We start from the raw sequence: 13,482 nt of genomic DNA, 5'->3' as shown, positions 1-13,482 counted from the left end.
TGGGTTGGGTGATGAATGAGATGGTAGATGAGAATATGCAAAAGACATCCTCATCAGCATGACAGCACCAAATGATACAACCACAACCAAAGCACCCTACCGACATCCTTTCTCATTATTTGATAATATCACCATACAACATTTGATTTTTAAGGCCTGATTCAGCTTCATTTTAGCTCGGCCCAGTGAGTGAATTTGAAATACAGTAATCATGAACTAAAACCAACGTTTGACCAATCACAGGACTGCTACTTATATATATATGAGATATGAGATATGATATATGATCGGGCGAATGATGTAGCAAAATCGTATACAACACATTTTCTATCTATTCAGGCCAACCCACAACTTAACTTTGAAGAGACTGGTTGGAGCAACCTCTGATCAAAATTGGCTCACCTTTTCAAGAGACAGGAGCAACCACTCATCAATTATCAGGTTACTCTTCTGTCAGTGTGAGAGCAAAATTCCATTCCTCGTCTACCCAGTAGGCATGAAGGGATCATAATGACTCTGGGCTTGTAGAGGGTCTGATTCTTGAGGGCATTTGTACCTTTAATTCATCTCCAAACCTGTAATACAAAGAATTCTTGGGTGTGATGGACATTTTGTTCATTGAGTGGTCGAACTCATCAAGTTCAAGGTCATGACTATCATAGCTTCTAGCCATTGCATCATCATTCATAACATCGTCTGGATGACTAGCCTCATAATCCTCAGCAGGTTCTTCATCACTGCTATCTTCTCCATCATCATAAGTAGTTCGGATCATTGACCAGTACACAAAATTTGGCCTGATGAACCTTTTGCCATGAAAATAAGATAATAATAAAACATTGTCAGCAAATCACTCTATAATGACCACAAAGCGCTAAGACTTGACTACATTATATGGTTCAATTTACAATGGTAAAAACTTTCAACTGATATAAGAACACATTTGTCACTAGCTTAATCAATTAAAATTACTAATACATTGAGAGATCAGTATGTATATATATAGTACACCTTAACACAGAATTTTACAATTCACACTGACGTGGGAATTCCAGTCAGTGGAAAGAAGCTGGGCTAAATACCTAAAATAGGGTCAATAAAGCCAATTTTTAATTCAGTACCACAGATGCCATTTCACTTGATCTCAAAATCCTGAATGAATAGGAGGCATTTATTTACCATCTTCATAGTTTTTAATGGATGGGTGCCTGAATACCTAGAGTGCTTTTATTTCCCAAACAAGCCCCTCAGAAGATATTGAAGATGAGTTAATTCTATTTCTCACTCTCAAGGGTGTTTCCTCATTTGATGTTTGATTTTTCACAGTAAATTAGCACCCCTAAAAGAATTATGCAATCTGAAGGCTAAGAATGTAAACCTGTCACTTTTTTTCAGCAAACATGGGTCGAATGGGAAGAACATGTCAAGCCTTTCAATCCCACCAAAAGCCCTGGAAAGTTCCGACTCCAACAGGTCACTAAAAATAAAGGTCTCTGACACGGTGAATAACCGAGCTGCTTTTGCCTGGCGAAGGAATTCCTCCACTATGGATGGTAGGCATACCTGTTGTAGAGAAGATGAGATTTAGAGCTCATTATCATTAAAATTTTGCAGGGATTCAAAGCTCTGGTGCATATGGAAAAAAAAAAAATTGAAAGTGCAAGCACTTAAAAAGATGCAATCTCAAAGTTACCACAAAGCAATTTAAATATTACATAAAAATAGAACTGTTTGATACAAAGCATGCAACTAAAAAACATGCCAGGTTTACTTTCTACTGTATTATTGATGCGGCCTAAGAAAATGTTTAACCTTCAATGGACTTAATGGATGCTTCAAGATTGTCTCCAGAGGCAAAAGGAGAAGCTGTGATCTGAGATGAGGAACATTCATCATTGACCTCATTCGGAAGCAGAGCACATACATGATGGCCTGTGGGACAGAAGAATAATCATTAATAGACCAAATTGTGCAATTAGTTCTAATTAATAATTATTCTAATTACAGAACTGAACATCAGCATATTAGCCATGATATATCATCGAAAATACGTGTTATATATCAATACAACATAATTCATCAATAATTGGCTCATTTGCAAACATATAGTAGGATGATATCATTACCAGTGACACAATAGAACTAGTTAAAGTTTCTTTCTATGGGGCTTTCCTTTTACTAGAAATACCTTCACCAGTCATCTCACAATTTCAATAAGTAGAAAAAAATTATTTTTTAATAGGTAATACTTTTAACCAAATCTGGAATCTTTTTATTCCAAAGAAGCTGTTTCACAATACAAAATAAATGCGTTAGGGACCATGAAACCACCCATGTCTCCTTCAGTTTGAACAAAATATTAAATACTTCTTAAATACTTCTCAATTGAACCTTCTGCTATGTAATTATTGTAATTGAATTTTAGGAAGGAAGCTGCTTCCTATTAATTAGACACTCTTATCTACAAGGACAGATATTGCTATTTAAGCCTTGATTGCAGACTATTTCTTATTTTTAACGCATCATATACCTGACATCCAGAATAAAAAACTCGATGAGCTTTAGGATTTATGTCACCATCATGGATTTTGCAATATTCCAAACACCAAACCACCAGCCTGAGACCTCATAGACATAAAATAAAACACAAGAAATCAGAAACCAATTTTTTAAGAGTTGATAGATCAGATGACTGGATAAAAAAACACTGAACAACCTTTCCAATATATTAGCAACAAAGGAGGCTGTCAGAAACTTCCCACGGGACAAATAACTTGCAAGGTAAGCAACAGCACTCATTCTGCATAAAACCGGAAAACAAATTAATACTACAAAAATATAAGTGAATAAATTATTACCCTAGATGTGTGCTTATCCTAAATTACATAATTTATCAAAAGAACTCCCATCTCTAGCTGTTTACGAATAGTAGACAATGGAATGCAGATTGCTGAATAAGAATCTTTCCTAGTCAACCATGGAATCAGCTAAATTAAGTCAACTTTCTCTACTTTACAATCTAGACAACATTTTTTTTTTTTTTTGATAGGAAACGACAAAGGAATATATTGATAAAAAGGAAGTACAAGAGAAGGATGAGGAATCCTCCCATCAAAGAAAAACAAAACTACAGGGAATCAAATATAAGAAAATACAAAGAAAAAACAAGCAAACACTCTAGTTAGACCAACCCATTGGCCAATCAAGTTGTCTGATCTAGACAACATTTCATGCACACTGATAAACAAATCTTCAGTCTTTATGGTTGAAGAGCGGTAAAGTATTAAATGGAGAGGGGATTTAATTGTATAGAAAGGAAGAGTTGTAATATAGGGAGCGCTACATTGCATGAACAGTGCTAAATCACATGAGTCACCATGTTGGAAGCACAAAGGATGTCTTTTGGACATTCTTGAACAGTACCTCACAAGTTTCCTTTAAATGACACCAGGGGATACAATCCATCAGATGTATTACACCCATGCCTATATGGAACTTGTAAATGAATAACATGGCATTACTAGGCTAATCAAGCCTTCCTCGTACTAATAAAATAAAGTGTTCTATATATTTGTTGAAATCTGCCGTGCTATTGAAATATAGATCCAGTCCCCAGGCACTAATGTTTTTTAAAATGTAGCATCCAAAATGCTCTGATCCCAGACCTATGTTATGATTACTTCAGTCAGCTCACTAAGGACAGACACTTATCCAGGTTTGCCTACCTTTCAAACACTAGGAGATTGGGACACAATAATTTGTTAGAAGTTCTCTGAGTTCTCTTCTTCAACACCTTGAGGTGAGATGAAATAACCATTTAACATAGAATAACCTGGACAAAGAAATTTTCTATTCAAATAGTTAAGGAACTTAGGAAGGAATATATCAAGAATGCATCTTTGGGAACTTCTGTGGCAAGGAACATGCCCCTCTATATTGTTGGACATGCCTGGTGGATCCATTTCTGACAGAAGCAGGAGGGCATGTCCCCACCCCCCACCCCACCCAAAACAAAGTTCTTGGACCAATTTGAGATAATCTGGTCCTTGTACCACACCAAATCCATTTAACAAAAAAGAGAACTGAACAAACAAGTTCCCATCTCTCATGAGATAGCCAGATAACCAATAAGCAATCATTGTTTTTTCTTTTTTTCTTCCCTCCCCCCACCCCCCCATTTAACAAGGCCAAGAACCTGATCACGTTGTCCAAATCACAAGGGAAAGAGCCATCACTAAAATTCAAATCAAGATTACCTGTTAAGCGGTGGAAAAGTACTGCAAACAAAAAAATCTGCAAGCACCCTAGCAAATCTCACACCACAATTTTCAGGGTCGAGAGCACAGGCATAGAACATCACAAACTGCAATAAATAAGTCAAGAAAGTTTAAGGTGAGGAAATGATCAACCAATATGAGTTTTAACGCAGGCAGAGAAAAAATCCATACCTAATGTCAGGAAACAAACATCCCACTTAATATCACAAAAATATGAGAAACCAAAGAAATAGAAAGGAAATGTGTATTAGGGGAAGATGTACCTGAGCAAATTTTGACTTGAATGCATTCAAAACAGTTGTCTGAAATGATAGTACAAGAGTTTCAAATACCTACACACCAGGTTTAAGGAGAATGAAAGCAGTCAGTACATGTGAGGCCAACAAAGAGAACCAAAGAGATATAACTTTTTTTGATAAGTCTAAACCAAAGAGATATAACTGTAGGAAGTACCTCAATCAAACGGCCACCCGCTTCACAAGATTCAAGATGTTCGAAAGTTAGCACCATCAAGCTATCTAATTTTTCAGCAATTAAATTTCCCCCTAAACTCTTTCGACTTAAAGATCCTCTATGAAGCTGAAAAAACGACAATCCATTAGTTTACAATACCAAGCTGAAATAACAATTACAACAATTTTGAAAGATCATAGAGCAGAGGAAGAATGTAATATGATAACCAAATCACTCCTTAATACCACATAGTACCATGGGCTTGAGTTTCAGCAGAAACCCATGTCTGATGTTACAGTGCCTTTATAGGCAAAGAGAATATATTAAGAAGTGCCAGAATTAACATGGCCTACATACACATGAGGTATCCAACCAATATCAGGTGGAACCAAAAAGGAAAGGACAAACAAAGGACCAAAGGTCGTCCTTTTTTTCAATCAGAAACAAATGAATTAAATATGGTAACAAGTACAAGAGAAGGATGAGGAATCCTCCCCAAAAATACAAAAACTGATAAAAAAAAAGCATAAGACTAAACTCCACCATCCTCGGGTGACCTCTACAACGTATAGGAATATACAAGCAGGACTTTTCTTATTTTTTTTATAACATACAAACAGAGGGACTTATAAATAGTAGACTTCGAGTTTTCTTTCATCTTGGGAATTACTACTGATATGCATTGAAAACATCAATATGTTTCACAAGCCATCAGCTATAATAGTTCAAACACTTGTTTGAAAACAAAACTCAACACCCATATAGGCTCTAAAATCAATATTTCCAACTTTTAACTAAACAATAAATTCAAGACTTTTGGAGAAACTTCAAGGACACAGCCAAAAGCAACGCACACATTTGCATAGACAATGCACACTACTAGACTTAACAACAACCTACCAAAAGCTCAATGAAAACATCAGCTTCATAGAAAACACTACAATTTTTTCTTAAAACTTCTTAGATTATGTTGATTGTATGCTATAATTCATGGTAGATGGTAACCATGCAGTGGTAGGGGTTGTTGGGTTAAGCAGTTTGAGACTTTCTGAAGATGGTTGAGGGTACTTAACACTCCAGTACCATGTAATGGTGAATTAGAGTAGTGACACACAGGAAAATTTCCAGCTTAAATTACAGATAGAATCATGAGAGTTTTTCTGCCTGTCAGAAAAAAATGAAAACAGATGTGCTCGACCTATCACCTATCTCCTCTTTGTTTGGCCTTTTGGTGCTTTTGTATATGTCATATATGCTTTTGTGCATCCTTTGTTTAGGTGCTTTTAACAACTTTGTCGTTCGCCAGTTAAAAGAAATAAAAATAAGATACACTTTAACCTATGCGATTATTTCATCACTTGTTTTCCATCTATCTTGATTTCTTTACATGATCTATAAATTTTTTATACATCTCTATGCCTATTGGTAGTAATGTTTTTAAAACTGGATTGATCATTGAATTGAAAAAGTTACCAACTCACATTTCAATGGTTGGACCGATGCTTGAATCACGGTTCGGAGGGAATTCTGACCATCTAGCCAATGAACCCTACAATCAAGTGTACATTGATCAGATGGTCAGAATTCCCTCTGGCTTTATAGACTGTAGAGGCCATGATCATTTCTTCAAGTATATTCAAGATTTGATGTTCAGTTACACCATCTATGTTCCATTCATAGATGCCATCACCATCATACTTTGATTGGATAATTTGACTCCTTTCTTCACATTGAAAGTCGGGAGGAGTTGGCCTAAGATAATAATTCCTAGTTCTAGTTTGCTGTTTAAATTAGTGGTTTATCCTATTTACTTGAGGATTCTGTTCCTCAAATGTTGATCTTATTTGGTCCATGTTTGATGTTTTTGTTATAACATTTACCAACTTTGCATTTGAAGTTGAGGGTTTGAGCGAGATGTCTAGCTGTTCAATTCGTTTTGTTAAACATTTGATTAGTTCTTCATTTGAGCTATTTGAAAGTTTAATAGTCTCTTTCCCTACTTCTGCATGTTTGAAAATCAGACGATTTTTATTTAAATTTTTGTTTAAAAATTGAGGTATAGTGATTTGACTATTAATTGGGGGAGTGTCCAGTTTGTCTTCTATCCTGTCAAGTTGGGAGGAGAGAGTACCTAAGATTTGATTAGTGTAATTATTTTGTTATTGAAGGCTTTTACAATCTTTTAAAGTTGCGGTTCTTCCTTCATTTTCTTTTGAGTTTATTGTTTTGAAAGGGGAAGCAATTATTTCAATATTTTGAGCAATTATGGTTATTTCTTCTAAAGGAGGATGATTTGAAATTACGGTTTTGTTTGACGTTGTTTTCCAAGTTTAACCTTTTTGAAACATATTGACTTCTAGGAAAGGATAGTCTATTATTATTTGAAGCGTATATTTCAAAGTATGTAAACATAGGAATATCTATCTTATTTATTTCCATGCATTTGTACCATTCTTCTCTAAAGGCTTCTCTAGTTTGAGAAGTAAGGTTGTCAGAGAATTTTTTTTTTTTCTTTTGATCATGTTTTGAAAGTTTAAGTTCTTTTCTTAGATATTCTTTATCTATTTTGAAAGGGTCTAAGCTTTCAATAACCATTAACTAGTTAGGTTCCTCAGGCATCATTTGAGAGTGTGTTGGAGAAGTTGGAGGTGACTCTTAGGTAACATACCTAGGTTGAGGGATGTTAGGAGTAAAATCCACATTATCAAGTTTGACAGATGATCTTCGAGAATTGTTCTCGAAAGAAGGTCTAGGGGGGAGAGGAAGTTCTACTTCCTTTGTAGAGATTCTACTACTCGATCCTTCCCGTTTGGCGAACCGTAGGGTAACATTCCCTTTATCATCTTGCATGATAAAGAGGGATTTCCTAACTTTAATCGGTTTTGGAAGGGCTAACTATTTGAAATTCCAGGTATTTGAACGGGTTAAAGATTCCCAAGGAATCTCTTCAAGAATCATGGTTGAAGAATGTTCCTCATTGGATTGGAATAACAGGGTTTTCCCTTTGGGAGAAATCAGTAAACACTTTGGGTTTACTAAGGTGGTCATTGCCTAGGGTCCCTATCATAACCTTTAGTTTGAACATTTAAGGTTAAGGCTTTGTGGATAATATATCATCTATATAGCTTAACTCTAAGTTTGGAAAACAGTTGAAATAAACAACGTCATGTGCCATGTTTGATTCCATGACTCCTAACAAGGAATCATCAAAATTGTTGTGTCTTGCATCTCTGAGGAATCATCTATATAGCTTAACAAGGAATGTTCCTCATTGGATTGGAATAACAGGGTCATATTTCTTATTGTTGATATTATCAAATTAAATCATACATAAGTAGAAATGTATTAATATTTTAAATTTTATTAAATAAAATATGTATAATATTTAAATGTGGATATATTGAAAATGGCAAAATATTCAATTATTTAAATTTAACTATATATTAAAAGTTATATATTTTAATTTTATAATTTTCAAAAATATTATATTATTTTCTTATATTATTTAAACATAAATATTACAAATTTTTTGTAAAGAATATATTATTTTTTCGTTTGCAACATTGAACAATAAAAAATAAGCATCTGAGTGGTGCCCATGTCATCTTTTGAAATTGAAGTCCAAGGTTCAAGCCCCCAAGCAATGTGTTCTTTCTCAATAACATCCCCATCCCACATTGGATGTGGACGAGTAAAGACGGCTTTAAATCCCTCATTCATCCAACCATTATTGTAGGGATATGTAGGCCTAACTTGGAGCTCACCAAGTGATCTGTTGGGTTGGGCTCTCAACTCTTTGTTAAAAATAAAAATAAAATAAAAAAATTGGAGAGAAAAAGACCACCAACCCAGAACCAGCCACTCTGGTCCACAATTTCAGTGGTCCAACCACTGATCTGTCCAGTTTGATGCCAGTTCAGCATGAAATCCAGCTCAAAGCCTGAACACTGGACCAGATCACGCTCCAGTCTGATTTCTAAAACATTGAATAGTAGTAGTATTTCAACCAGTATTCAATCGTAATAGAGTGAGCCAACACCTAACCAAATAAAATAAATTGAAGTGCAATAAAATCCAAACTATGTAGCTGAATTAAATGGGATATCTCAGATAAATTAAATATCTGCCAGTCATCTCACTTTGTTTCACTGATTGAATTTGGATACAGGTTGATATTGAATTAAATGTCCAATAAAAAAAAGGATAATGCCAAGTTATCGTTTCTGGAATCCAATGGATTGGTTCTCAATGAATAAGATTTATATTATGTCTAATCAGTTCTGCATCCATCTAACTTACAACCCTGTATAAACAGATACCAAGACAAAAAATGATACAACAGAGAATATTATTAGAGATAAGCTTGCTCCCAACATTGCAATAAGAATAAGTCATCCTTATGACTTCAGACTTGCACCTTTTACAAAATAGGTCATATGGGTGAACTCACCATCACCAGACCCAATCAAAGGAAATAAGAGTTTGTAATTTAGACCAAACAAATGACGTTGTCATTATACGAACAAATACTCTTTAATATATGAAAAGATTATAGGAATAAAAGAAAGCAAAATAGGATGCCATAGCTTAGGAGAAAAAGACTATGTAAAAGATATTGAAAGTAATGCACAGATCATACCTCACCACCATCATTTTCAACATCATCTGCAGGCTCCTCCATGTCTTCTAGCTCCATCTCAAATATGCCTTTGCTGCAGTCATCTTGTAAGACTTCCTCCCATGCAATCTCTACCTATAAGAATATCAAAAAGAAAATACAAAGATAAATAAGTGCTTTTCAACCATGATTTCATAAGAATATGTGAAATTACTTACATCCAAGTCTACCAGCCTGTCCATCAGTGCCACAAGCATCATGTTCCCAACAAGTTCTCGAATCGCACCACCCTCCAACCTTAACATGTTCTCCACATATATCATAATCAACTACAAGAAAAAAAATATGTCTTCAGATAATAATTTAAAATGACAATAACATGCATTTTGCATTAGAAAAAAAAAGGCAAAGTTCTCAAGCATGGTTCATAGGAAGATGCAATCATGACAAGTAAGAGAACATGAGATTGAACAATCTGCATCTATAACAAGAACTACATATGCACATTTTTTGTGATGGATAAAATATCATCTTACATCTTTTGCACTGAGATTTTTTCCCCTTTTTGGGACATGCAAATAGAGAAAATATATTAAAAGACGGTGTAACCCAAGCATAGAGGAGGTATACATGGGCGATAAAAGAAAAGAAAAGGTCTCAAGAGGAGAAAACAAAAAAACTATACCAATTCAAGAAGTTTTTAGGAATGTACAGTCATTTTTCTTTAGACAAGTGAAAATCCCTATTTCCAATGAGCATTAGATAGTCCTTAGTTTTGAAGGGTTCCATGAGAAATACTAGCTTATTACATATGAACAAGTATTATTCATAGGAGTAGCATACCTTAAAAGGACAGCATAAATTTCAATCAATTCCATTAGACCATCATTTATTTTATGTAGACACAAAAACGTCATGATCCATAGTTCAAAGGCATCCAAAATACCAGTTATAACAAAAGAAAGAACACGAAAAAGGTGACTCAAGTTGAGAGGGAGAGGGCATGAAACTAAGAATACAATTATATGGACCATTGGCTTAGATTATTTGTTTTAATTGTTAATTTCAAACCAACAAAGCCATAGTTACATAAATTGCCCCCATGGACAGCTCAACTCATAGATGATCTCATTCCCAGATTAGAGGTCTCAAGTTTGAGGCCTGGCTTACCCATTATGCAGCTCTAGGGGGAGGGGTCATGTAACTGTGGTTTTTCCCGGTCCTGCAAAGTGTGGCTAGTGATCTCCACATCAGTTTACAAAAAATAAAAGCCTTGGCTGCTACATGAAAATTATAAATTATTCTAACAGTGCAAGGAGGATCATTTGCATGGCAAATCCCCTAAAGAGGCTCTTATTTTATTTTTTTGATAGGTAAATAAAAGTTTATACTAGTAATGCCTAGAAGTGGCGAAAAAAGTACACACGAAGTATACAAACTACACCCAAGAGCTAGGCAAAAAGAAAGACGAAAATCTTTCACCTAACTAGACAAAAGCCACTCTATAAAATCAATCATGAACAAAGAATGATCCTCTAAATACACCCTACCCCAATTCAAAGAGTGTACAAAAAAAGAAAGTTTTAAAGCTTGGTCGGATCATTTTGTGTCATCGAACACTCTCTCATTTCTTTCCTTCCATATGATGAGACTCTTGTTTACAAATTTTTTGTTTAGACAGTGACAAAAGATGAATTCTAAATAATGTACTGCAAATTGAACTCACAGGTTCCTTCGTAAACACATTAGGCATTCTCTGGATTACTATTGGAACAAGTCTTGAGGGGGCTAGAGGCACCAGATCAGCAATATCCTTCAATGTTGAATGCACGCGTGAAAGAACTTGGTCTTTCCTTGCAAGACCACGTGGCTGCTTCAGAAAATCTAGCAAAGAATAAGGGGGCATAAAGTTGCTGACAAGCATATCCAAAGAACAATCAAGATAATTCCCACTAGAAGCAGCCTGTAATACAATAAAGAGAGAAATGGTCATTTAAGGTATCACCAAACTGTTCTAGAATAACCCTTCCATGTGATGTATAAAACCTACATACCAAGGATAAAATTAGTTCAAGCAACGCATCCATTACATCAGGTCCATAGTTCCAGAGGCTCATTCCAAAAATCTGTGCAATACTTACTTATGAGAAAACTAAAACGATCAATACCAACCGTGGGAATAAATAAACAAATTCATGTCTCATGAGCTTACAGAAGAAAGCAAAGACTTATGGTGAACCATATCTATGCAAGAAACTGCTCCAGATAGGGCCTTTAAACTCGTCTGCCAAACACAAAAAAATTCAAATTCAAGAGTTGACAAAATGAATTAGTTGGCACTTAATGCAACAACTGTTGCCTTCAACTATAACATTCAATTAGAATTAAAAAAAACCTACCACTAACAGAGCCACCTCGTCAGGAGCAAGGCGTTCCTTATGGTGCAGTACCCCAATCAGCTGGTCATAACTGTCACTATCACCCTGAACCAGTAGCATTCAGCTTTTCTATAATTTACAAAATCTATTCATATAACCAATAATATGATTTATGTAAGCATGTAAAGAAATGAACCAATTAGGAAACTAGGTGAATCTCCTATTATAATTTTATTCTATGCTGTTAGCTAAACAATTCTGTTATGATTAAAATAAACAGATGATCATCAATTCAAAGTTCAACTGAATAATTTTCTTAGAACCCCCAGCACACAACCCCCCACCCCCAAAAAAAAAAACAAATAGTAATAATAAAAATAATAATAACAACAACAATAATAATAGTTCAAACCTCAGCCATCAGAAATTATTTTTCTTGTGTTTGTACTAGCATTAAGGTTCAACCAAAGTAATAAAACCAAGTCATGGAGCATTCAGAGTACAGAATGCTCACCAAGGGGACTGATTGAAGAGCGTGTCTGACATGATAGACTAACTCCGAATCACTGAAATTAACTTCTTCCATTTCATGAAATCCAGCTCTATCGGTTGCTAATTCCACTCCCATTGTCGACTAATACAATTACTCCAACCAGACACAGACACCTGAGAAGCATATTTAACATACGAAGATTAGATACCTAACCAATAAACCATGCAAAAAGGTTCCAGGGACTATCCGACTTGATGCAGAGGAATACCCCGTTTCATGAGATACCAGCATGCATATTCGAATGGAGATAGTGAAAAGAGGAACCGAGAGAGAGAGGGGGGAGGGGGAGAGTACCTTTTCGAAGAGCGAGTGTTGGTGAAGTGAAACCCTGTGAACCCGCTCGACTTTGCTCCTCTTCTCCACAGATGTTGGACGAGAGAGAGAGAGAGAGAGAGGAGGCGGCTAGGGTTTCTTCAAATACAGGAGAGAAGAGAGGAGGGGGCGGCTACTCTGCTTTTATTCCGAGTAATATTATGGTAGGCTGGAGCGCACCATGGTTATCGTGGACGCTACAGCACGTCTTCTGTTCTGTACTTTTAATGAGGAATAAATACAGTGTTTCGCGAGCACCATACTTATTATACATCATTCTCAAATAAATGGCATATAATTGTTTTTTAAATAGATGCCCAGCAAGCAACAACTAACTTCCAGCCTTTTACACCGTGGCGGCTGGGGCCTATCCTGTTTCGGGAATACCAACGGAATTGAACACTTCCCCGTAACAAACAATTATTGGATTTTCCCAATTATTGGATTTATTTTTAAGGTACGTTTTACTGAAAAATATTTCTAATATTTAAAAAATAAAGAATTTTAAAAATAAAAAAAAATCTAAAAATATTTTTTAAAATCATTACTACACACTTTACAAACTGTTTGATAATGATTTTATGAAATATTTTTAATATTTAAAATTTTTTATCATTTAAATATTAAAAATATTATAAAAACTTTTTAAAATAACTTACGAATGAGCCCTTAGAATTCATTTAACAAAGATTTTAGAAAATATTTTTAATTTTTTTAACATTTAAAATTTTTTATCTTTTATATATTAAATATATTAAAAACACTTCCTACAAATATTACCAAACACATTTTTAGAAAATATTTTTACTCTTTCTAACATTTAAAATTTTTTATCTTTCATATATTAAAGATGTTAAAAACACTTCCTAAATTTAATATGAAACACATCTA

The 13,482-nt window shown here is 34.8% G+C and overlaps 1 protein-coding gene across 1 annotated transcript; it reads right to left on the bottom strand.

Annotated features, from left to right (window-relative positions):
• Nucleotides 1-72: 72 nt before the first annotated feature.
• On the bottom strand, nucleotides 73-12,706 carry LOC117912585 (RNA polymerase I-specific transcription initiation factor rrn3). Its single transcript, XM_034827233.1, has 16 exons — nucleotides 12,574-12,706; nucleotides 12,241-12,392; nucleotides 11,748-11,831; nucleotides 11,561-11,632; nucleotides 11,403-11,474; nucleotides 11,075-11,311; nucleotides 9,567-9,677; nucleotides 9,370-9,483; nucleotides 4,731-4,856; nucleotides 4,541-4,609; nucleotides 4,257-4,363; nucleotides 2,717-2,800; nucleotides 2,531-2,618; nucleotides 1,813-1,932; nucleotides 1,379-1,563; nucleotides 73-806 (listed from the first exon to the last, which is right to left on the bottom strand). The coding sequence occupies exons 2-16, from the start codon at nucleotides 12,352-12,354 to the stop codon at nucleotides 506-508; spliced, it is 1,884 nt and encodes a 627-aa protein (XP_034683124.1). The 5' UTR covers nucleotides 12,355-12,392; nucleotides 12,574-12,706; the 3' UTR covers nucleotides 73-505.
• Between the last annotated feature and the right edge of the window lie 776 nt (nucleotides 12,707-13,482).

The sequence above is a fragment of the Vitis riparia genome, chromosome 4 (genome assembly GCF_004353265.1).
Source record: "Vitis riparia cultivar Riparia Gloire de Montpellier isolate 1030 chromosome 4, EGFV_Vit.rip_1.0, whole genome shotgun sequence".
Lineage (NCBI taxonomy): Eukaryota > Viridiplantae > Streptophyta > Magnoliopsida > Vitales > Vitaceae > Vitis > Vitis riparia.
This window is presented reverse-complemented; position numbering and strand designations above follow the sequence as displayed.

What these genes read in the sequence shown, in the direction of transcription:
- LOC117912585 (XM_034827233.1), bottom strand. Translation starts at nt 12,354, where the DNA reads ATGGGAGTGGAATTAGCAACCGATAGAGCTGGATTTCATGAAATGGAA. An exon ending in ATAAGTCTTTGCTTTCTTCT is followed by an intron (nt 11,475 to 11,560) that starts GTAAGCTCATGA and finishes AGTATTGCACAG; the next exon opens with ATTTTTGGAATGAGCCTCTG. An exon ending in ACTTTTCCACCGCTTAACAG is followed by an intron (nt 2,801 to 4,256) that starts GTAATCTTGATT and finishes GGTTTTATGCAG; the next exon opens with AATGAGTGCTGTTGCTTACC.